Source organism: Rhodamnia argentea, chromosome 7 (assembly GCF_020921035.1).
Source record: "Rhodamnia argentea isolate NSW1041297 chromosome 7, ASM2092103v1, whole genome shotgun sequence".
Classification (NCBI taxonomy): domain Eukaryota; kingdom Viridiplantae; phylum Streptophyta; class Magnoliopsida; order Myrtales; family Myrtaceae; genus Rhodamnia; species Rhodamnia argentea.
The window spans coordinates 22,110,029-22,133,023 of record NC_063156.1 but is presented as its reverse complement, the minus strand read 5'-3'; the positions used below and the strand labels follow the sequence as shown (position 1 = coordinate 22,133,023).

General features: G+C 40.1%; 1 protein-coding gene across 2 annotated transcripts; it reads right to left on the bottom strand.

Annotated features, from left to right (window-relative positions):
• Positions 1-499: 499 nt before the first annotated feature.
• LOC115734643 (protein NRT1/ PTR FAMILY 2.9-like) lies at positions 500-22,359 on the bottom strand. Of its 2 annotated transcripts, none has more exons than XM_048283097.1 (4): positions 21,975-22,359; positions 3,472-3,579; positions 2,683-3,242; positions 500-1,523 (listed from the first exon to the last, which is right to left on the bottom strand). In XM_048283097.1, the coding sequence occupies exons 1-4, from the start codon at positions 22,005-22,007 to the stop codon at positions 623-625; spliced, it is 1,602 nt and encodes a 533-aa protein (XP_048139054.1). In that variant the 5' UTR covers positions 22,008-22,359; the 3' UTR covers positions 500-622. The 2 variants fall into 2 exon arrangements, with proteins under 2 accessions (XP_048139054.1, XP_030521369.1); XM_030665509.2 differs by lacking the exon at positions 21,975-22,359 and adding an exon at positions 3,782-4,030 and having other exon boundaries at positions 3,472-3,689.
• Between the last annotated feature and the right edge of the window lie 636 nt (positions 22,360-22,995).

The window sequence follows — 22,995 nt, the reverse complement described above, 5'->3', positions numbered from 1 at the left end:
TTTGTCAGACTAAATTACCAACTAGTTTTGAGTTACGTATCGATATTCAATTGTTTTTGTTACTTTACCAAACATTTTTTCGATTAAGTGACCAACTAATTTTAGGTTATCAACTCTTATTATAATTAGTTAACAAGTTATTTCTCTTGATTACCGACTTTTCTTATTCTTTACCAAATTTTAGTTACATTACTTAACTACTTTTGAAATTTACCAACTCTCGTATAAAATTACAATTCTTTGAAAGAAAGGAAGAAGTCCTTCCCAAATGGGTGCAAGTGTGCATTGTATCTTGCGGAACTTTATTCCTAGACTTAGTTTTGAAGCAAAGGTATCTTTCAGGTTAAATCTTTTCCCTTTCCAGAAAACAACATCCCAATAAAACAGACATTATCCTTAAAATTTATTCATTTTACCCATCATACAACAATCAAAATGTGTTTTCCATGTTTCATGCAAAGGTTTACGGTGGAAGAGAAGACAGGAACTTTTTCATGTGCTCCCCAACTGTCATCTGACTTTCATCAACTGTAATCATCCGGCCGACCGGTATTCATTCCATTTCTTATTGGTTGATACAAGAAAGTCACTCGTTATAGACAAGTAATACCCTTCAGATTGATCACACAGCAACTTTTTCTGAGTTAACTTCTTCGTTGTCAACTGCAAGATCACTGTCTTCACTGCCTTTGTACTTGTACCACCTAGCGCACATGATGAAGTAACCTAAGTTCAAGCCCTCCAGTGCAGCAACCAAGTAGTAGAAATAATCCAACTTCGCCCTGTTCAGATCTTGAGCCAACCATCCCCCATTCCCATCTCCTCCACCAGTGGTTTGGTGAACAATGGATATGAGAAAACTGCTCAGGTAACTCGACCCCGCGAAGCCCAGGAAGGTGAAGGACCCACCGATGCTTCTCATGTTCTCTGGGAACTGCTTGTAGTAAAATTCCACAAGACCAATAATTGTGAATGCTTCCGATATGCCCACAAGTGTCAGCTGGGGCACCAACCATAGCCCTGGCTTAGAGGAGATTGCACCTCTTCTTGGGTCGAATCCAACAGGCTTTGCAAGTGCCAAAGTTCTCCTGTTTCCTTCGACAATGCCCGACACGATCATAGTGAGGATGGCTAGTACCATGCCAATGCCCATCTTCTGAAGTAGTGTGATGCCACCTTCTTTGCCTGTGAGCTTCCTTAGCCATGGGACTAGGACTCTGTCATAGAAGGGGATCCAGACAGTGAGGCCAATCATGGTGAAAATGGCGTAGGACGCGGCCGGGATCTTGAAGCTTGTGTTTCCGAGTTGCCGGTCGAATTGAAGTGCTTGGAAGACGACATACGTCTGCTGCTGGATTAAAGCTACGTTGTACACCATGCCTGATGCCCAAATGGGGATGATTCGCATCACACACTTCACCTCTTCCACCTGTTGAATGCTGGAGAGACCCCATGGATTGACTGCTGATCCGTCTTGGTTGATTTGGTCTTTTGTGGTGATGATAGCGGCTTTATCGAGGAATCTACATAAAACGTCAAAGAATACACCTTGTCAATAAACATCAGAAGCTCAGAACTTGACCTTCCGTTTGTGTATCTTGTGAGATTCCAATCCAAGCATATTTTTGGACTACTATGGGAAGCACAAGCTACCAATACCACACATCCTCTTTCTTTTTTGTGACCATTTGAGAGGTTTTATCTTCTTCAATTATCAACGTCTGGATGCTCAAATTTTATGGCCTGAAAACACAGTCCACTAGGTTTAATCTTAACCGTTTTGAGTACTCCACCAATCTAGTTATCCATTTGCCTCCATTCTCCACTTTAAGTGTATCATCCTGAGTGAGCTGAGCTGCTCTTGTGGTCGGGCTTGGGTCAAGGCGGGGCAAACTCGGGTTTGCAACATTGTCAAATTGCAATGTTTTCCTACTGGTCAAACGATGTACGTCATCAATTATATGTTTTGGCGCAACTTTAACCTATCAAACTAGGGCCTACTGAGTCACTATGCGCGAGAGCTAATCAATAATCGGATGCTAACCTCTCCTTGTTTGCATCTCCGCCGCCCACTGGTCAAAGAACGTGTTGGAATAATGAGCAGGCTTGTTGGACATGGCAAATTGCCGAGGCCACTATAAGGTTGTCTTATGGAACGAGGTTCTCTTTCTCCGATTTCTGTTAGGTAAGATGTCAAAACACTAGCTGCCAAAAAAATTACAATTGGCAGTGTATGCCAACTTCAATAAATCATCCAAGTGTGGACGGAATGTGAATTAATGTAAGAACAATTTGATTTGTAATTTGTACCCTATTTCAATTTATAATTGAATCGGCTGCGGTGTATGCCAACTTCAAACAATAATTTATTTAGCTGCAAGGTATCCACTGCCCATGTTTAAACCAAATGATGATCCGATTAAAGTGTCTAAGCAGAGACGAATTGAACTGGATCAATACTTTGTTCCAATTTTGGCTTCTTTTCTCCTTGTTAAATGTTGGGACAGCGATTGGATCATCTCAGACAGTGGGTTCCTCTCGTTCGGCTTCTAGATAGTAATTCTCAAGCCTCTGTGATCAACATGTAGTTGTAGTATACTTTGCAAGCATGTATGTAAACGCAGCTAAGGATTGTAGAAGAGTGTAGCTAATGGAAATATGCAGGAAATTCAGGAAGACTACCTGAACTGATTAGTGCGGGGGAGCTTGGAGTTGATAGAGCTGTAGGGTATGTAACGAAAGAGGGAGAGCCATGGTTGGGATGGAGAATGTAACTTCAACTTCCTCTTCTTGATCGAAGCCACTACCACCCGCAACAAGCTCGTCAAGGGGCTACCTTCTGGTTTCACTTTCACGAAAATTCTCGAACCCGTGAAGAAGAGTAGAAGTGAAACGAACATGAGAAATGCAGGAATGGCTAACCCCCAAGCCCAACTCACGTCGGACTGCACGTAAACGATGACTGATAAGGACATCATCACGGCGAAAGTGTAGGTGAAATAGTACCAATTGAAGAAGCTGGTAGTTCCCATCCTTCCGGATTCTGTATTGGGGTCGAACTGATCAGCACCAAATGCCAGATTACATGGTCTAATACCAGCTCCACCAATCACTAGCAGACCAAACCCGCTTAGCAGGAAAGCCATTTGCCCCGCATTAGGACTGGGGCATGTACTGCTCTTCTCTGATCCACAGGGATGCATCTTTGGGATTGCAGCGGTTAGAGCAAGTGCAAGTAATCCCTTCAAAAATAAGGTAAAAAGTATGTCAGATTCTGATTATTTTTCCTTTGGAATTTTCCTTCTGTAATGATCATGGTATCGAGGATAGTAAAAGATTCGTTAAAACGGGTTCAACAATGCTGACGTAGCCTGAAAAATCGAACTTAATGTGTACTTGTTACCTAAGAAGAGCGAGTCATATGGACGAGGAGATGCTAGCACGCGTGAAAAAGAGAATTAGCATTGTTACCAGAACCGAGGAAATGGTGGCGAACACTAGCGTCTTGTAGCGCCCAAAGTAAGTGTCGCAGAGGAAAGCTCCAAGCAAGGTGGCGAAGTTGGTGGTGCCATGGAAAATGTTGACAAGATTAGTAGCAGTGATGCTCTTCATGTTGAAGACAGTAGTTAGATAGACCAACAGGTTGGCCAAGGTTCCGATCGTCCCGAGCTTCTCAAATGTCTCGTTTCCTGCGCTCGTACCAGATTAGAACCTCATAATTCCAAAATTTCACAGGGCAACGCATGGATATAACAGAACTCAGCTGGTGATTCTCACATACCTATGACAAAAGGCATGGCTTTCCATCCGCTGTAGTGAATCTTATCAGTCTCATCAGTTGCAACGCTCTTCTGCTTCTGCTCCATTGTTTCAACCATTACTACCCCTTTGTTGCGGTGTCCAAGTTCGACGCTGGAAAAGCTTTAAATCATATGCTTTCCATGATTGGCATACGTCATTCTGGACGAACGAGAATGTTGTCCTCTTCTTTTCGTCCTAACAATTAAAGCACGCGGTCCTAGGATGCTGACTTCTTTGACATTACCAGAGGAAGTTTCAAAGTTCGAACTAGCCGTCTTAATTTTGTATGCAATACCGAAATTTCATATCCAGGAAAAAAAGGGGCAATCATTCTGAATAACTCCAATGTTAGTCCGGCGGAGAATTGGAGAGTAGTGACTGTCATGGTCCTGATTCCCTACTCGATACATCAACATCAGCAAATCTTCACGAATCTACGGTAACAAGGAGTTAAATGAGTCACCATCTTCGGACTTGGTCAGAAAATGACTGCCGATGGTGCGCCCGGAGATACATCAGCAAGCCTGTATGCTATGACAGGGCAAGGGCCTACACAGAAAATGACACCAATGGTCCATGAACTTTGGTCCAGTATGTAATGTGGTCAGTGAATTTTTAACTTGTTCAATGCAGCCGTTGAACCTTTGGTATAAATTCAACTCAGCCCCTGAACCTTATGAAAATGTTCGACGTTGTTCTTGATCTTATATTAATGAAAGGAATGCGTCTGATATTTTCATATAGTTCATGGACTATATTGAATATGTGCTGAAAGTTCATGGAACACATTTAACATTAAGCTAAAGTTCAAGAATCATGCTTCAAAATTGAGGGATCACATTATTCATTGGACCACAGGTCGAAGACTAGTGTCCAAGTAAATTAGGACAACAACCCAAGATATAGAAACATTAGGAGTGTGACCTTGGGAAGCAAAAGCACCACATTCTCCTCAAGACTCAGCAAACCATATCACTCTCTACTGCAACAGTAAAAATCTTTCACGACTCAAATCTTGGCATAGCCCACACAAACAACTCCTACTGGTTCCTGACATCTACAGAAATTGTTTAAATTGCTCAAAGGAAGTTCGCAAACCGTTTCGATTAAACCTCGACAGACTGTCCGGTGAGAGCATCATGGAGATGCAATGAATCATCTTTCATCAAGTTATTAAGACTCAAGCTCTTGAATCTCTCCCTTGAATATTGCCGAGACAGCTTTCGCCAATCCATTCCAGTTTTTCATCATCGCAACGCATTCTTCGTAGCTGATTCACCTGTCCTGGAAAGAGCTTTGACAAAAATTAGTGCAATTCAAAGATGCTGCATATGCAAGAACAAGCGAAAAGAGATCCTGGTCACTAAGGTAAATTTTACGTTCTACCACCGTGAAACCCCCTGTCCACCCCCGGATTGTGCCCGCTTATGTACTCCGACTTGTCCGATGCCAGGAACAACGTCGCCTCCGCCACGTGCCTTGCCCTCAGCACCATCCCCCCCCCCCACATCAGGTTCGCCTCCACCTCCTCCGGCATCAGCGCGTATGCCACGCATGACAGCGGGCGTCGCCACCCTGTACAGCGCCATGCAGTTCACCTGGATCCTGTGCGCCCTGAGCTCGTTGCACCGCATCCTCGCCAGCCCCACCATCCTCAAGGGTCTGTAGAATGGCATGTTCACGAAGTACTTAAATAGACGGAGCAGCATTCTTTGAAACACGTGAAGCGATCATTTCTTAAATTTTAAATGGTATGCATTCGAGAGTACTCATTCCATTTCTCCAAAAGAGAAGACAAAGGCAGTCGCTTTTAATCGGACGACGATGTTCTGCCATGATAAGATCGATTGATATGAGAACAATAATTTGGAGTTGAATGCTTTTCGGCGATTTGTGCAGGCGATACTGCATGTCATGTTCCGTCTCCTAGCTAGAATACAGAAACAGGGGCTTGGAACAAAAAGAGGCATTCAATTCTCACAGAGAAGTCAAAGAAGACAGAGGCATTGCATTCCATGGCATGAACACACCCAGATAAGACAGCCCCCGATATGATTGATCGGATCTAGTGTCCATCGCTTTTCAAGAATTTGAGGACGAATAAGTGTAATTGCAATGTATAAACACCACCTACGTGAACAATGACAAGTATCGAAAAGGAGTAGTTTTGGACTAAGATGACCCAAAGCTCAGCTGGACTCAAGTTGTAAGACCTAACAAAACTTTGCAATTCCAAGCTCCCATCGGGGACGAATGCAACTTTCATAAAAGGAATACTTATATGCACCATCAATGGCCGCCGCTGCCATCCAACAGGTTCCTCAGACTGCAAAGCGCCTCGGCCGAGAGGCTACAGCACCTCAGCCTCCGCAGCAGCTGAGGCGACGGATTGAAGCACACGACCATCACCGTGAGGTTGTCCGACGTGTTTAGGCACAGCGCCTCCTCAACCAGATCCCTTGCCGACTGTTCTGGGTCGTCGTGCCGGCGGAGCCCACGGCACACCACGTTGACGGCGTGCTGACTGGACATCACGTCCCAGATACCGTCGCAGCCTAGCGTTGGCCACCATGAGAAGCCTGAAGAGTTTTTTCAAGAGAGAGAGAAAGTAGGAAACCATGAAAATGAGAAGCAAGGGGCATCAAAGCATTCGACATATTTGCGGAAGATCACTTGCAAGGTGGCTGGCCTGCTGGAGAAGAGAACAGTGATTGGATCCAAATTTACCTTCCAAGTATCAAAGCAGTGAGAGCTGTAGTGCCAGAAGTACCGACGCTAGCATCATCCGCCAGAGCATGGTCCGCCAGAAGGAAAGCTTTCCGGAGAGAATTCTTGACCTCACCCAAGAACGAGTCGTCGACTTCAGATGACTGAGGGAATTTGGCATCGTCAAACAAGAGCCTGATGACATTCTTTCTGACGAAGGCTGATGCTTGGGCTCCCCCATGACCATCAAATACCTGCGCAATGTCATCGCTTTCGGTCAACGGATGCGAATCAACTGAGATGCAACTTGAAAAAGATAAAACGAGTTCAATGCAGAAACTACCCCATAAAAAGCACTTGGTTTAGGAAACCGGTGAGGCGGTCCTAAATGCTCGGACAAATCATCTATGCGAATGTGGTCGTCTTCCATAAATTTTCGACGCCCAATATCTGCAAAGCTACCGGAACGAATACTAGGCACAAACTGCGGAACAGTTGACTTCAGTAACGCATCAGAATTATGATCTGCCGATGTGATTTCCTGAAATGAAACGAAATACAAGAAACTCTCTCTCTGTTTGTCCTTGCTTGCAAGTTGTAACAAAAAAGGTCATCTTCCATCCGATTTGCAATTGAATGAAAAAGAAGCAGCACCAAAAATCAATTCTCCAGGTTAGTTATCCTCAAGTACTGGAAAAGTAGATTTATCGTCCCCGAGAACATAACAACAACTAGCATACACAAAATCAAATCCGAAAGAGCAAACTTAAGCCTGAGTATAAGAAACAACAGATTTACCGACAGCAATAGTCATGTCGGATCAGCATTCTTTGAAAAAAACAACTCACCACTTGAGAAGCGGGAACATCAGCGGAGACGGGCTCTGACTCGAGAGGCGAGGAGATAGTGACCGGCTCTTCACTCGCGGCCGCGAAACACTGCACTTCCCCTGCGGGCACGCTCTGTTCACACACAACCTCTGTTTCAACTACCATACGTCTCCCCTCACAATGTCGAGAGAATAAATTTTTTAACCAAGATTACGTTGGCCTCTGGCCTTTTTTTTTTTTTTTTTATAGACTTCTCTATTTAGGAAATCAAGTCGATTATGAATAATCAGAATAGATATACAATGTCAAAGAAAATATCTTTGAGGTATCTAAATATATTTAGGACAGATCACCAAAAGTAAGCTGCTCCAGCCTGACAATGAAGCTCCATCATGCGTATCTCTTTGAAAACTGCCATTTGAAAAGCTCCCCTGCCGATGGTAAGCTGAAAAAAGAAACCAACTTCAATAAGGAACGCGGTGATCAACGAACGAGAGCATTTTGAGCTTACAACCGGCAGAGGAGCTTTTCAAAGGGCGGTTTTGAAACAGGGACACGAGTTGACTTCTTTTGGACGATGGGCGAAAATAAGAAGGAATGTCGCCGAGAAAAAGCGGAGAAAAATGGAGAAGCTGCTTCTTCTTCTTCGATGCACTTCACTTCTCAACTCCCAAAACGCCGGTGAGAAAGAGGAGCGAAGGTCACGTGGAAGGGGTTCAACTCGAGCTCGTTGGAGCCACCCATGGGCTCCGGGGAGACGACGGTGGAGGCAACGGCAGAGGCGGAAGGGGCGGCATGGTTCGTCCGGCAAATAGAGAGAATGGGAGGGAAGAGAGAGAGAGAGGCCTTCCTTCTTTGAAATTTATGAGAAGAACCAAAAAGAGGAAGACAAGTTTTCTCGGGAGGGAGAGTAGAGATTGTGTCGGTACGCGGTACTTCCTTAGAGCAACGGAGAGAGAGGCGAGGGCGAGATTCAATAGGTGGGCCCCCTATATACACGTGGCGAATTTGTGTGGACTGACCTCTCGCTGACATGGCAAGACTGGTCTACGCAGGAGGGAGGGACTCGGACTAGGGAAGGTCCATCGGTGATGTTCGAGTCAGATGCTCAATGTCCAAATCGACGAAATTGCCCTCCCAGATTGCTCAGGATCAGCAAAGCTCGACTGTGCAGACCGGGGACATTTCGGACTTTGTGCCACGCTCGGACATGGTCCGCGTGGCATCCTCGGTGGTCCAAGTGGAATTTCAGTGATTTAAAGTCTTCCTTTTTAGTTGGAGATTCCCTACACCTTCTTTTATCTTTTTTTGGGTGTTTTATGTCATTATATTTTGTGAAATCTCGTATATACCCTTCGATAATTAGGTGCGGCGCTGAGAACATTTTTCCGAAAGAGAATACTGGGCTCCGCTGTCTTGCCGTTGCTGTTCCTGTTGCCGTTGCCAACGAAAAAAAAATCTCCAAATGAATTGGGTATCTGTTATTATTTTGATATTTCCTCATCAAAGGATGTAATTTAATGTCCGTGATACGAGAAAATATTCAGTGGTCATTGAATTCCACGTCAACATCACATGTGGCACAGAAGAGCATATGTGGACCACTTAAAACTCGACACGTGGCGGGGAGGAGAGAGAAACGAAAAAGAAAATATTAGCCGGCTCAAAATTTCCTCTGTCCTCTGCTACGCCCCTGCTATTCTGCATATTACCCTGCAACACTCAAACATTAAATGCCGTCCCTCCCCCCTCTCTCTCCTCTTTTCAAATTTGTTCCTCCTTTGTCTCCTCGCACAAACGACAATCCAGTCGCTAGCCTTTGGTTCTCGCTTCAGTTTCTTCTTCTTGTGCTTGGGGACGCGAGTCCAACATATTCGAGAACTCTCACGCCAAACCCAAATGAATTGGGTATCTGTTATTATTTTGATATTTCCTCATCAAAGGATGTAATTTAATGTCCATGATACGAGAAAATATTCGGTGGTCATTGAATTCCACGTCAACATCACATGTGGCATAGAAGAGCATATGTGGATCACGTAAAACTCGACACGTGGCGGGGAGGAGAGAGAAACGAAAAAGAAAATATTACCCGGCTCAAAATTTCCTCTGTCCTCTGCTACGCCCCTGCTATTCTACATATTACCCAGCAACACTCGAACATTAAATGCCGTCCCTCCCCCCTCTCTCTCCTCTTTTCAAATTTGTTCCTCATTTGTCTCCTCGCACAAACGACAATCCAGTCGCTAGCCTTTGGTTCTCGCTTGAGTTTCTTCTTCTTGTGCTTAGGGACGCGAGTCCAACATATTCGAGAACTCTCGCACCAAACCCGTGTTCGCTCACTTCACTTCGTTCTCGTGTTCTCCTTCTCGTTGCGCTTCTTAAGCAAATGGTGATTTCATGTTCGATCGTTTCAATGTTGTGTTTGGCTGACGGTTCATTGGCCTCTGGTTCTCGCTTCAGTTCCTTCTCGTTGTGTTCGCAAACGCTAGTCCAACAGATTGAAGAACTCTCACGCCAAACCCAGGTTCATTCACTTTGCTTCCTTTTCGCGTTCTCCTTCTCGCTGCGCTTCTTAAGTGAATGATGATTTCGTGTTCGGTTGTTTCAATGCTGTCTTTGACTGAATACCACTGCTCGAGTAATGAATTTTTGCTTGATGTTGCTTGCGCATAGTTTGCAAAAGTTGGGAATTGTTACATGGGAAGGAGATGAGTTCTTTGACTTTTCTAGAACAGATGGGTCTTGCGGCATTTGGAAACCACATTAATCGTGTCACTTTTGGGGATTGGTAGTTGTTGTTGCTATTTGTTTGAGAAGGGGGAACTACAAACCGATGCGGTGCGTTTTGCTTTTATGCATAGCAGATCTTGGGTCATTCTACTTCGTTCTTCTTCATTGCCACTGACCATGAAGTCACTATAAAATGTTGAGGTCATTGTTGTACTACTGATTTAGAAGCGCGTGTTTACAAGGTACGAATATTGTTTTACATAAATTGTTTTCATGAAACCCCATCTTGATCTATCGTAACTGAAATTAAGTATGGACATACAAAAACTTGTGCAACGACTTACATATTTACTATTATTCAGCAATTAATTTCTAGTCTTCGGTAGCTAATTCGACGTGTTTTCGACAAAAATGGGTATGACTATCTCTTTAGATTTTAAGTTTTTTTTTCTAGAGTTTATCTTTCTTCTTAAAATGATTAGATTTTTTTGAAAAAACTTTTAGAGGTTGCAGAGGATAATATCATCGTGCATAACATTGATAAAGAATTTAAATTTAGAACTGGCATGACATTTCCTAATGAAGACGAAGCTTATAATGCGTACAATGCATATGCAATTTGTAAGGGATTTGGAGTGCGAAGAGGACAAAAATCAAACAATAGCAAAGGAATATTGCAAATATGCACATTTTTGTGTAATTGTGAAGGATACTCTCCACCAATCCCACCTCATGAACAAAGAGATGTTTATAGGACCGTGAAAAGAACCGGATGTAAAGCTTGCATCAAATTCAAAATCAAAGATGGAGTTTGGGTAGTTACCAAGTTTGAGGAGGTTCATAATCATCCATTCATTGATGATAAACAGAAACATCCCATACGGTCATATCGGCATATTACAGATAGTGATAAGAGTACTTTGACTTCTTTGGCTAGAGCTGGTATAAGGGCTACGAAAGCTTAGTCATACCTTAATGATGAAGCGGGGGGACAAGAGAATGTTGGCTTTACCTCTCGTGATTGTCAAAATTTCTACCAATCAAAGAGAAGGGACCCGATTAGTGCGGGTGATTGTCAAAGGCTCATTAATCATCTTAATGACTTGCAAACAAATGGAAGCAATTTCTCTTATACTTTTCAATTGGATGAGGATCAAAGGCTGACCAATTTTTTTTTATTTGATGGTGTATCTAAGTTGGATTATGAAGCTTTTCGAGATGTTGTGGTATTTGACACTAGTTACCGCACAAATAAATACAATATGATATGTGCACCTTTTGTTGGCTTAAATCATCATTGGAAAAATGTTTTAAGAGTACAAATAGTGAGAAGTTCTATGACTTCTAAATCGTTCAAATATTGCAAATCCAACTATTAATCATCCGCAGGTCACAAATTTATTGATGCCATATGTGTTCGAAAATTGTTATCTAGTGTTACGTCTAACAGTCTTTCCGATTGCAAAGTAAATACTATGTGAACTTAAGTCCGGGAGATTTTAGTCCGATCCAATCTGAAACCAGCAGAAAATCGTGTGCTTGATATAAATTTGAGGTGATAGGAGACGTAGACTGCATTAGAAAAATAGATGTTTGATCGGCATATTGCGGACATATCAATAAGTGAAAGTTTATAAAATTTCTGGTTGCAACAATGCTTGTCAAGTAATTGACAGCATACAAATTTATTCTGTATAAAGAAGTAGAGAGATAAGTATACCGTGAATGTCATAACTTGTGTATGGCATTCACTTGAGTACCATAACTTTCAAGACATTCACTTAAGTGCCATAACTTTCAAAAATCGTTCACTTGAGTGCCACGTCGGAGCAAAATCGTTCACTTGAGTATTACATAAACTTTTATGGCGTGTCACGTCGGCTTTCCAATGAGTCATGTCATCTTTCTAACGAACCACGCCAACTTTCTGGCGTGCCACGTCAGCTTTCCGGTTGCCACGTAAGCTTTTTTAACGTCCACGTCAACATGACACTCAAGTGAACGATTTTTGAAAGGTATGGTACTCAAGTGAACGTTTTGAAAGTTATAACACTCAAGTAAACACCGTACAAAAGTTATAGCACTTTTAGTGTACTTTTTCCAAGAAGTAGATGTCAATGTTTACTATGTTGAAATGCACGCGTGGGTTATGTTAGAAAAGTCCTACGTCCGACAATTGACGTGATGTAAAGCGGTTAATATATCCTAGTTCATCTATAACTCATTAACTTAAGCTTTTGATTGAAAGTGAATCCAACTGAATATGTTGAAGATTTAGACTTGGGCTCTTTCTTGACGATCTCCTCTTGATGACCGTTACGCGCTCCCAACATACGTAAGGAAAAAGAGAAGCGAATTGGTCTGCTCGGACTGTCCATTGTCCAAGTCAAACCTTAGGAAGCAAAAGCATGATCCTCCGTAAGATTCAACCAACAGCTACTCTCTACTACAACACTAAAATTCTTTCTCGACTCAAATTTTGGCATAGCCCACAAACAACTCTTATTGATTCTCGACAGTGACAGCTACAAAAGTGCTTAAGTACAACAATAACTCATCAATTGTCGATCAGATATCTATATGTAGATGGGAATTTCTTTCAAAGATCTTACATATCCGTTGACGAGCCTTCACGATCGCCGAGAAATATAGAAACCCGACCACGACCTTCCACTCCTGAGCAAAGACCACCCACCAAATCTTACTCCGCCATTTGAAATGAATCTACCGCCATCCTTGTCGAAAAAGCATAAAAGCTCGGCGAAGATGCTCGCTGTTCTCCATCCTCTGCAAGTGAGTAGTCATTGCAGCAAAACTCTCCATGATCCAACACTCCATTGCCATCAACATCGCTCTTCTTTAATAAATAGCTATGTCGACTTATATGATGCTCCCAGCAATGACAAAATAAGGTCTTTCTTTGGGGGGTGGGGGAAGGAGAAAAAATGATCCGATCTTTACTAGTTAAAAAGACATTAAAGGTCATGTTAACAAGAGATTTCGATGAATTAAAAATTGCCAATTTGAAATTTAAGTCCCGCACTTGATGTTTGTCCATGGGCTAGAGCACCACAGCAAATAATTCATCTCTCATTTCTTGGTCAAACACAACCTCTCATTTGTTTAAAACCAATTCGGTGCTATCGGTAAACTATGGGTACTTCCTGTTCTCTAATCATAGGCGATGACAAGTCAATCTGAGCTAAACCCTCAATCAAACAAGAGAAGCTGGTGTTACGGTCCACTTTGATTGAAGATATGCTTGGCTACATGGTCTTAGAATCTGGTATCAACGGTCTTACATATGGCAATGTAGGTGCTAGACAATAACGATAATTTTGGGAAAGAGGAGGCAAACTCCCGGTGCGTGAAACAATATAGCAATCGCTTCTCAAGCATTGGCGGCATGGTGGCATGACAACTTGCTATGGAGTGTGCTTGATTGCCAAGAAAAGAAATATGAAAAGGAGAAAATCTATCCTCTTTTAGCTAAATTTAAGAACAGAGTTCTTGAAGATGACTCTAGAGAGGATTCATTATCAAACATCCTAGAAAAATGGAATGTTATTTGCAAGCGGCGCAACACCAAATGTAAAACTATCCGATAATCAGCATAAACTAAGTATAATTACCACTTCATGTAAGCAATTAACGTAAAATTTATGCAGAAATTCATGATATACAGATCTTCGATCTTCATGATTTTCACTATCAATAAATATGAAGACGTACATTTGTCCATAGCGATTCTTCAAGAACAATCGGCATAGTAAAGATGAAAACTTGATTTCTCTCCCTTAACCCTCTGTTCTTTCACGTTGTTTCTGATGGAGAGAGATAACCGTACGTCACGTAATTAACGTCTATTCGTTGATAGGGTGGAGAGAGGACCATACTTCTTTTAAATTTGAAATGTTATCCAACAGATACCTTTTCAAAAGGTGCCTTCCATCAAAGCACTTTAAAATCGCGCATTTTCAATTGTATCCTTTCGTAACAAATATTACTTAATTATAACACGAAATAATTACTAAATCATTATTATAACATCATATGGGTCACATTTATTTTATATTCTCCCACTTGGCCAATATGAGTTTCCTTTCATGGTTTAATAAATACCATAATGTGCACAATAACATCATGTTAAAACTTTTCTTTAATTGGCTATCAAATAATAACCACAATAAAGTAAAGTAGACTAATGCGAGTCATAGCGATTGCATGTCACTAATCGACACAATCCCTTCTATGTACTATAACTATCGCTCTCTACTCATCATGATTTATAGATAAGAAATATATCAATAGTTCAACTATAATGTCTCAGTTAAAGACTATCCTGTCAAACATTCATCTACTTCCATCATGTATACTAAGTAGAAAACAGGATAAATCAGAAACACACATAAATGAGTTTAAGTGTCGAATACAAAAACTAACAGAGCCATAATACAATATCATTAGTGACGTCCAATAATGCCCCTCCTTTCAACATGTTCCTTAAATGTTTTGAGTGGCAATCCTTTTGTTAACGGATCTGCACTCATAAGATTGGTGCTAATATGCTCAATTGACACTCTTTGTTTCTGAACTTCTTTTTTAATGGATAAGTATTTGATTTTCACATGCTTAGCACCCTTAGAATACTTGTCATTCTTAGAGAAGAAAACCGTTGCAGAATTATCACAGTAAATTTTCAGCGGCCTAGCAATACTATCGACAATCACAAGACCCGAAATAAAATTTCACAGCCATAATTCATGAATAGTGGCCTCAAAGCATGCCACAAACTCAACCTCCGTAGTGGATGTAGCAATGACTGGATGCTTCGCACTTTTCCATGAAACTGTACCTCCAGCTAAAAGGAACGAATAACCAAACATTAATTTCCTTGTGTCTTGTATCCAGGCTAAATCCGAATACGAATATCCAATCATCTTGAGATGATTGGATCTTTTATAAGTAAGCATGTAATTCTTTGTTTCTTGCAAGTATCTGAGAACTTTCTTTGTAGCTTTCCAATAATGCAATCATGGATTACTTTGATACCCGCCTAGCATTCCAACAACAAAACCGATATTTGGTCCGGTGCAAGTCCGAGCATACATTAAGCTCCCAACAACAGATGTATAAGGAATATTTTTCATTTGCTCTTGTTCCAATTCATTTTTCGGATATTGCATAAGGCTCAATTTGTCCACTTTCCGAATTGGAACTATTCCCGTTGAGCATTTGTCCATATTGAATCTTTCCAGAATTTTATTAATACGGGCTTTTTGAGACAACCCTAACAATCCTTATCAAGGAATATTTCTATTCCTATCACATATGTTGCCTCACCCATATCTTTCACTTCAAAATTCTTAGAGAGAAATTTTTTTGTTTCATGTAACAAACCAAGATCATTAACAGCAAGCAAAATGTCATCAACATACAGAACTAGAAAGATAAACTTGCTCCTACTGACCTTCATATATATACACCGATGAACAGTGTTTTCCTTAAACTCAAAAAAGGTTATGGTATCATTGAACTTGAGATACCATTGTCGGGAAGCTTGTTTAAGCTCATATATTGACTTCTTTAATTTACACACCATGTGTTCCTTTCCTTTAACTGAAAAGTCTTCGGGTTGGTCCATCTAAACCTCTTCCTCTAAATTTCCATTAAGAAAAGTAGTTTTCATATCCATTTGGTGTAACTCTAAATCGTAATGAGCCATCAAAGCCAAAATAATTCTAAGTGAGTCTTTCTTAGAGACTGGTGAAAAAGTCTCATTATAATTAATGCATTCTTTTCGAGTAAAACCTTTAGCAACAAGTCTAGCCTTATACCGTTCAATATCACCTTTTGAGTCCGCTTAGTCTTAAAGACCCATTTACGGACGACCTTTTTACATCATTTAGGCAATTCAATAATATCTCAAACTTAATTCTGATCCATAGATTTTAACTCTTCTTTCATAGCATTAAACCACTTTGTATAATCACTACATTCCATGGCCTCCGAAAATGAACTTGGATCATTACCAATTCCTAAGTCAATTTCTGACTCTTGTAGATAAACCACATAGTCATCGGGAATAGCTGACTTTCTATCCCTTTGAGACCTTTTTAAGGCTATTTTCGATGGTTCAACTACTATCGGTTCATTGTTGACATGTTCATTATGGAGTGTTTGATCATTTATTTGTTGTTATTGATTATTGCTTGGTTGAACAATATTATCGGGAACAACTTTAGAAGTTATGGATAAAGGAACATCCACCATAACTTCTTGGATGCAAGCGTCACGCATTCTTTCACTCCCACTGATGTCGTCATTCTCAATGAACCTAGCGTTTTCATATTCAACAATTCTCATACTATGATTAAGACAGTAAAATTTATACCCTTTGGATTTTTTTACATAACTAATGAAATAACCATTGGTCATTCTAAAATCCAATTTCTTTTCATGTGAATCGTAAATACGTACTTCAATTGGACAACCCCAAACATGTAAGTGTCGTAAACTAGGCTTCATACCTATCCACAATTCAAATGGAGTCTTTGGACCTGCCTTACTAGGAACCCCGTTTAATAAGTACATGAAAGTCTTTAATGTATACATCTACATAGATAAGGGTAAAGATGTATAACTCGTCATACTTCTAACCATTTCCATTAGAGTATGATTACTCCTTTCTGCTATACCATTTTGTTGTGGTGTGCCTGGCATTGTGTATTGAACACAAATACCATGTCTTTCAAGGAATTTAGCAAATGGACCTAGACATTATCCCGATTCGTTATACTTTCCATAATATTTACCATCTTTATCGGACTTTACTATTTTCAACTTTTTATCTACTTGTCTCTCAACCTATTTAATGTATACTTTAAGTGTATTCATTTATTGAGATTTATTACGCAATAAAAAAACGTAACCATAACATGAAAAATCATCAATAAAGGTGATAAAATAATTTTTTCCACCAAAATATGAACATCAACAGGACCACATATATCAATGTGTATAATTTCAAGAAGTTCTGCACATCTTGTAGCGCTTTTCTTAGTATGTTTTGTTTGTTTACCTTTCATACAATCAATACACACTCCAAGGTCAGTAAAATCCAAATTTGAAAGAATTTCATTCTTCACTAATCTTCGCATCCTTTTTTTTTTTATATGTGACCTAAACGTTTATGCCATAAGTATGCAGAATTCTCATCCACTAAACTACTTTTAGTGCTGACATTATGATGCAAGGTCATTATGGTCTCAACGAACACATTATCAAGTTTAAACTTGTAAAGACTATCACATAATATTCTAGTTCCAATAAGATTCTCATTCTTAAATAAACCGAAAGATCCACAACTAAACTTGAAAGAGAAACCCGCAACATCAAGTTTTGGCAAAGAAATTAAATTACGGGAGAACGTAGGTACATAAAGAGTTCGAAACAAATCCAAATAATATCCAGTATCTAAGACTAAACGTTAAATGTTAATGCTTTCAACTAGAGCTTTGTTTCTATTTTCCGTATACACATAGTTCTCATTTGGCTTTAGAGCATGGATCGTAAGGAATCCCTACTTCGTATTAGAAACACGGGTGGTGGCACCCGAATCAATCCACCAAGGATTATGAGGAACTTCAGTAAAGTTTGATTCAAAACATACTAAAGCACAATGCTCACCTTTCTTTTCGAACCAAGCTTTACGATTCAGACAATCTTTCTTCAAGTGTCCAATTTTATTACAAAAGTGGCACTTAATAAGATTGTGTTCCTTCTTATGGATTTGAAAAGCCTTAGGAGAGTTATTCGGGATGTGTAATCATTTCTTCTTGCTCTTTCTACCTTTCCCACATTTCCACTTGAATTTTTTTTTCAGGCTCTTGATGACTTAAGAGATGAACAGAATGAGCATTTTGATTCTTTATCATTATTTCCTCTTGAACAAGCATACTAGCCAATTCATTTACATTCTACTTTTCTTTTATAGTGTTGTAATTCATCCGAAATGACTCATATTGCTCATGAGGCAAGGAATTAAGAATGACTTACACTAAAAAATACTCATGCACGTTCATTCTCAAAGTCCTTAACTTTGCTGCTAAGTTCATCATCTCAAGTACATGCTCATGCATGGTACGTGAACCATCATATTTCATGGTGGTCAAAGTGCCCATTAGTGTACCAGCAAGTAACTTGTCGGCAATTTAAGAACGCTCTTCCACAAATTTCATAAATTCTTTAGCATTGTCGGTTTTGGGAAGAGAGGTCTTTAAGTTGTTCGTTACTGTCGTTCGCATGAACATTAAGCTTAATATGTTCGATCTTTCCCAAACTTTATGTAAAGACTTGTCATCATCGCCGCTCTCGTCAGCAATAGCAATCGGTTTCTCAACTTGAAGTGCTAAATCAAGATCCATGACACTTAAGCGAAATTGGACTTGTTCACTTCAATCAGAGAAATTCATTCCATTGAATAATGGAATAAATGAAGTGTACGAATGAAGAGAAACAAGTACAGATACTGCAAGTATGCAAGAAAATAATCATACATTAACGCTTTGAGAATATCACAATCAGATTCAAATTAAACATTACATGTATATCATAGTTCTCCTTTGGAAGATCCTATGATACACCAACATATATTAAACCATAATGATGCTAACAACTTTTATTTGGTAATTACTAATATATCTCATTAAAATTTATTTGCTATCTTTGGATATACAAATAAATCTAATAAGACGTATGAATTACCAACCATTACGCTCATGAATTATAAGAAATTAATTAACCTTTAGGTTAATCCCGAAGTTCTTATAATAAATGAAATTCAATATATCCATGATACCAATAAAGATATTTAACATATCAAGTTCAATCATAGCATCAAATAATCATGGATAATTGAATAAAATACTATGAATTTAAAAAAAAAAATTCAAGAAACTTAAGATTCGGCCACTTTGGTGACTAACAACCATTAATTTCCCAAGCTTTATTAAAATTCGTGTGCCCAAGGGCAAAATGGTAAATTCAACATTCAAGGGAAAAATGGTAAATTTATGCCAAGGACAAAACCGTAAATAATCCAAAAGCATTATGGGCAAAACCGCATTTATGTGCCAAGGGCAAAATAGTGATTTTTTTTTTGTGCTCCGCCGGTCTTATCTTGGCCTGGGTCTCCTCCGATAGCACACCCCCAAACAAATTAATCAGTGGATTTTGGAGACCATTCCAGCACGACCATATAGGCCCTTTAATCGGCGAAAATAGCCAAGAATTTTGGTAGAAATCAAGCAAAGTTCCCTTAAACGTAAACCCTAACCACTGAGATTTTCGCTGCTTAATTCGCCTCTGTCAATCACCGTAATGCCGAACAAACTTAGGGCTTTTGTTGCCCATGGCGATGCAACTTCGGGTGGTGGGTGGTCGGAATCGGTGTTTTCTTTCAAGATCCGAAAATTGCCCAATTTGTAATTCACTTTGAAAACCCCATGAACATTCATCAATAAACATAAACATAAATTCATCAAGCCTTTATCCATACGCACATATACATAACTCATATAATCGGAAAACCATGAGATCTTAAACCTCATTCTAATACCAACCGTAAGCGATTAATGTAACTTTATGTGGAAATTCATGATATACGGATCTTTGATTTTCATGATTTTCACGATCAATAAATATGACAACGTACCTTTGTCCATAACGATTCTTCAAGAACGATCGACGTAGTAAAAATGAAGACTTGATTTCTCTCCCTTAACCCTCTATTCTTTCACGTTATTTCTGATGGAGAGAAACAACCGCACGTCACGTAATTAATGTTTGTTCGTTGATAGGGTGGAGAGAGGACCATACTTCTTTTAAACTTGAAATGTTATCCAAGAGGTGCTTTTTCAAGAGGTACATTCCATCAAAGCACTTCAAAATCGCACATTTTCAATTGTATCTTTTCGTAACAAATAATACTTAATTATAATATGAAATAATTATTAAACCATTATTATAACATCATATGGGCCACATTTATTTTACACGTTCACTGCATCTTGATCTCTGGTTCTACCAACTGCGAACCGGCCTTCTAAACCCTAGCCTTCAGTTCTGGATACGTTACCTTGCCATCGCTATCAGTGTCCGCCAGTGTAAACATCTCTCTGATTACTTCTTAATCGGCATTAAGAAGGGAGCCATGGCCTGAGGTTTCAGATGCTGCAAAGAATCTTGTCCGACAAATGTTGGAACATGATCGCTGAAAAAGATTAGCTGCTCGGGAGGTGCTTGGGAAGTCCCAACATAAATGACATAGATCAACACTAGGAAAAACTACCCGCAAAAACTGGCACTCCACCTTTGATGGTCAAATTAGAGAATTCAGTTTTTCTACTGCTTGAATAGGACATACATGCAGCATCTGAAACCCGACGCTTCCCCTTAAAATAGCAAGATCAACATCCTGCTCCGTTTGTACAAGCAAGTTTTAAACAGCAAATTTACTTTAATCTGGTGTTCAATTGCTGCACTCTCTTCAGTTTGAGTGCTGGGACATGTACTGCTCGCCTCTGATCCCCAGTGGAGTGGATGCATCTTTAGAATTGCAGCTGTTAGAGCAAGTGCAAGCAATCCCTTAAATAATAAAGCAAAAGGTAAGTCAGATTCTGATTATTTTTCTTTTGAAATTGTTGCTGTATAGTGCTCATGAGAAGAGAGGGCATGTTCTCTTTTTATCTCGGGTTACTCTGGTGAGCTGTGGAGATTACGGTGTCGAACATAGTAAAAGATTTGTCAAAACGAGTTAAATAATGCTGAGGCAGCTTGCCGTCGAACTAAATGTGTATTTATTACCTAAGAAAAACACGCCATATAGACGTGGAGATGCCTGTATCACAGCCCAACAAATTCTCGTACGAGGAAGGGCCAAGACACATACGATGGCCAGGCCATGAACTAGGCACGACGACCACGGATGACCCAACCCGGCTGAGCATGGCCCAAGAAAGCTGGGCGCATGACTAAGAGCGTTCCTTGTGTTCCTAGACTTTCTAGAATCGTTCTAGGGACAGCCCCCGTAATGATCAGACCCTATCTAGTATCTAGTGGAATATCACGCGATAAGGAGATGAAGAGTCCCACAAGAGACAATATGAGACAAGGCATGACGGCCAATTCATGCAAGATAAGGCATGTAGGATGTTGAATTTTGACTGTCAAATTAGTAATAATGGTATTTTGGACCATACACTTTTGTTTTAGGATTTTTTAAAAAGGGACTATAAAAGAGATATGTTGCATAATATATTGTAACGCTTCTCTCCACATTCTGTCCATTTTCTTTGTTCTTCACTTCTTCTTATTAGATGTTTAGATATTGGGTTGTACTCTGATACTCAATGTTGAAGATAGTGAAACCCCCCTCTCTCTCCACATAGTTTTTCCTGTTTTGGGTTTTTTGCATAAATTTTGTATCTCGTGTGATTTTTTACTTTTGCTTTTATCCTTCACTATTTTGCGTTTTGACTTTGCATCTTTTGTGCTTTTCCGCAACATAGGCTGAGGGGGAAAGCACAAGGAATGGGAGACAAGGGGTCTCCATTCTTGTGTATATGTAGGGGTGGCCCGTCGTTTGTAACGCACCCTTTTCGGAATGCAATTCATGCTTCATCTCTATACGCTGTTTCTCTCATTATAAGATTCTTGTACAACGCGTGTATTTGAGTCGACTTACTTAGTTTTTCCCAAGCCCGCACGGGTGTGAGAACGTAAGATACAACAAACCCGTGACACTTGCATGTGTGAAAATGAGAATTAGCATTGTTTTCAGAACTGGGGAAACGGTGGAAAACACAAGCGTAACGTGGCGAAGTTGGTGGTGCCATCGAAAATGTTGATGAGATTAGTAGCAGCGATGCTCTTCATGTTGAAGACAGCAGTTAGATAGACCAATAGGTTGGACAAGGTTCCGATCAGCCCGAGCTTCTCGAATGTCTCGTTTCCTGCGCTTGTATCGGATTAGAACCTCAACATTTCAGAAATTTCGCAGGGCAATGCATGGATACAACAGAACTCACCAGTAATCTTCGCACACCTACGACAAAAGGCGTGGCTTTCAATCCTCAGTAGTGAACCTTATCAGTCTCATCAGCAGCGACGGTCCTCCTGCTCCATCATTCCAACCATTAGAACCCCTTTGTTGTGGTGTCCAAGTTCGATGCTGGAAAAGCTAAATCATATACTTTTCATGATTGGCATACGCCATTCTGGATGAACAAGAGCGTTGTTCTTTTCGTTTCGTTCTAACTATTAAACCATGATCCGACCCATATATATATATATATATATACACGTGGTCATAGGATGCTGACTAGCTGTCTTGTGTTTGTATGTAATACTGAAATTTAATGTCCTGGAAAACCGGGGATCGTTCTGAATAACTCCAGCGTCAACCCGGTGGAGAATGGAGGGTAGTCATTGTCATGATCCTGATTCTCTACTCAATACACCAACATCTTCAAGAATAAACTGTAACAATGAGTTAATGAGTCAACATCTTCGGGCTCGGTCAGAAAATGACAACCAACTATAAGCGCAGGAGATATATGGTAAAGTCGGTCTGCACGCCCTGGCTGCCCAAGGTCTAGACAAGGAAAAAGAGTGGAAAAATGTCAAATAGTCCCTAAACATTAACCAAACGTGCAATGTGATTTTTGAACTTTTAATTTATTTAATGTGATCCGTGAACTTTACCCTAATGCACAATGCGGTGCCTTAACCTTTAACTTATTCAATGTAGTCTTTGAACATTTTGTGCATGCTTAATTTAGTCCTGGACCCTATGAAAATATTCAATGTTATCATGATCTTAAATAAATAGAAGGATTACATGAAATATTTTCATGTAGTTCAT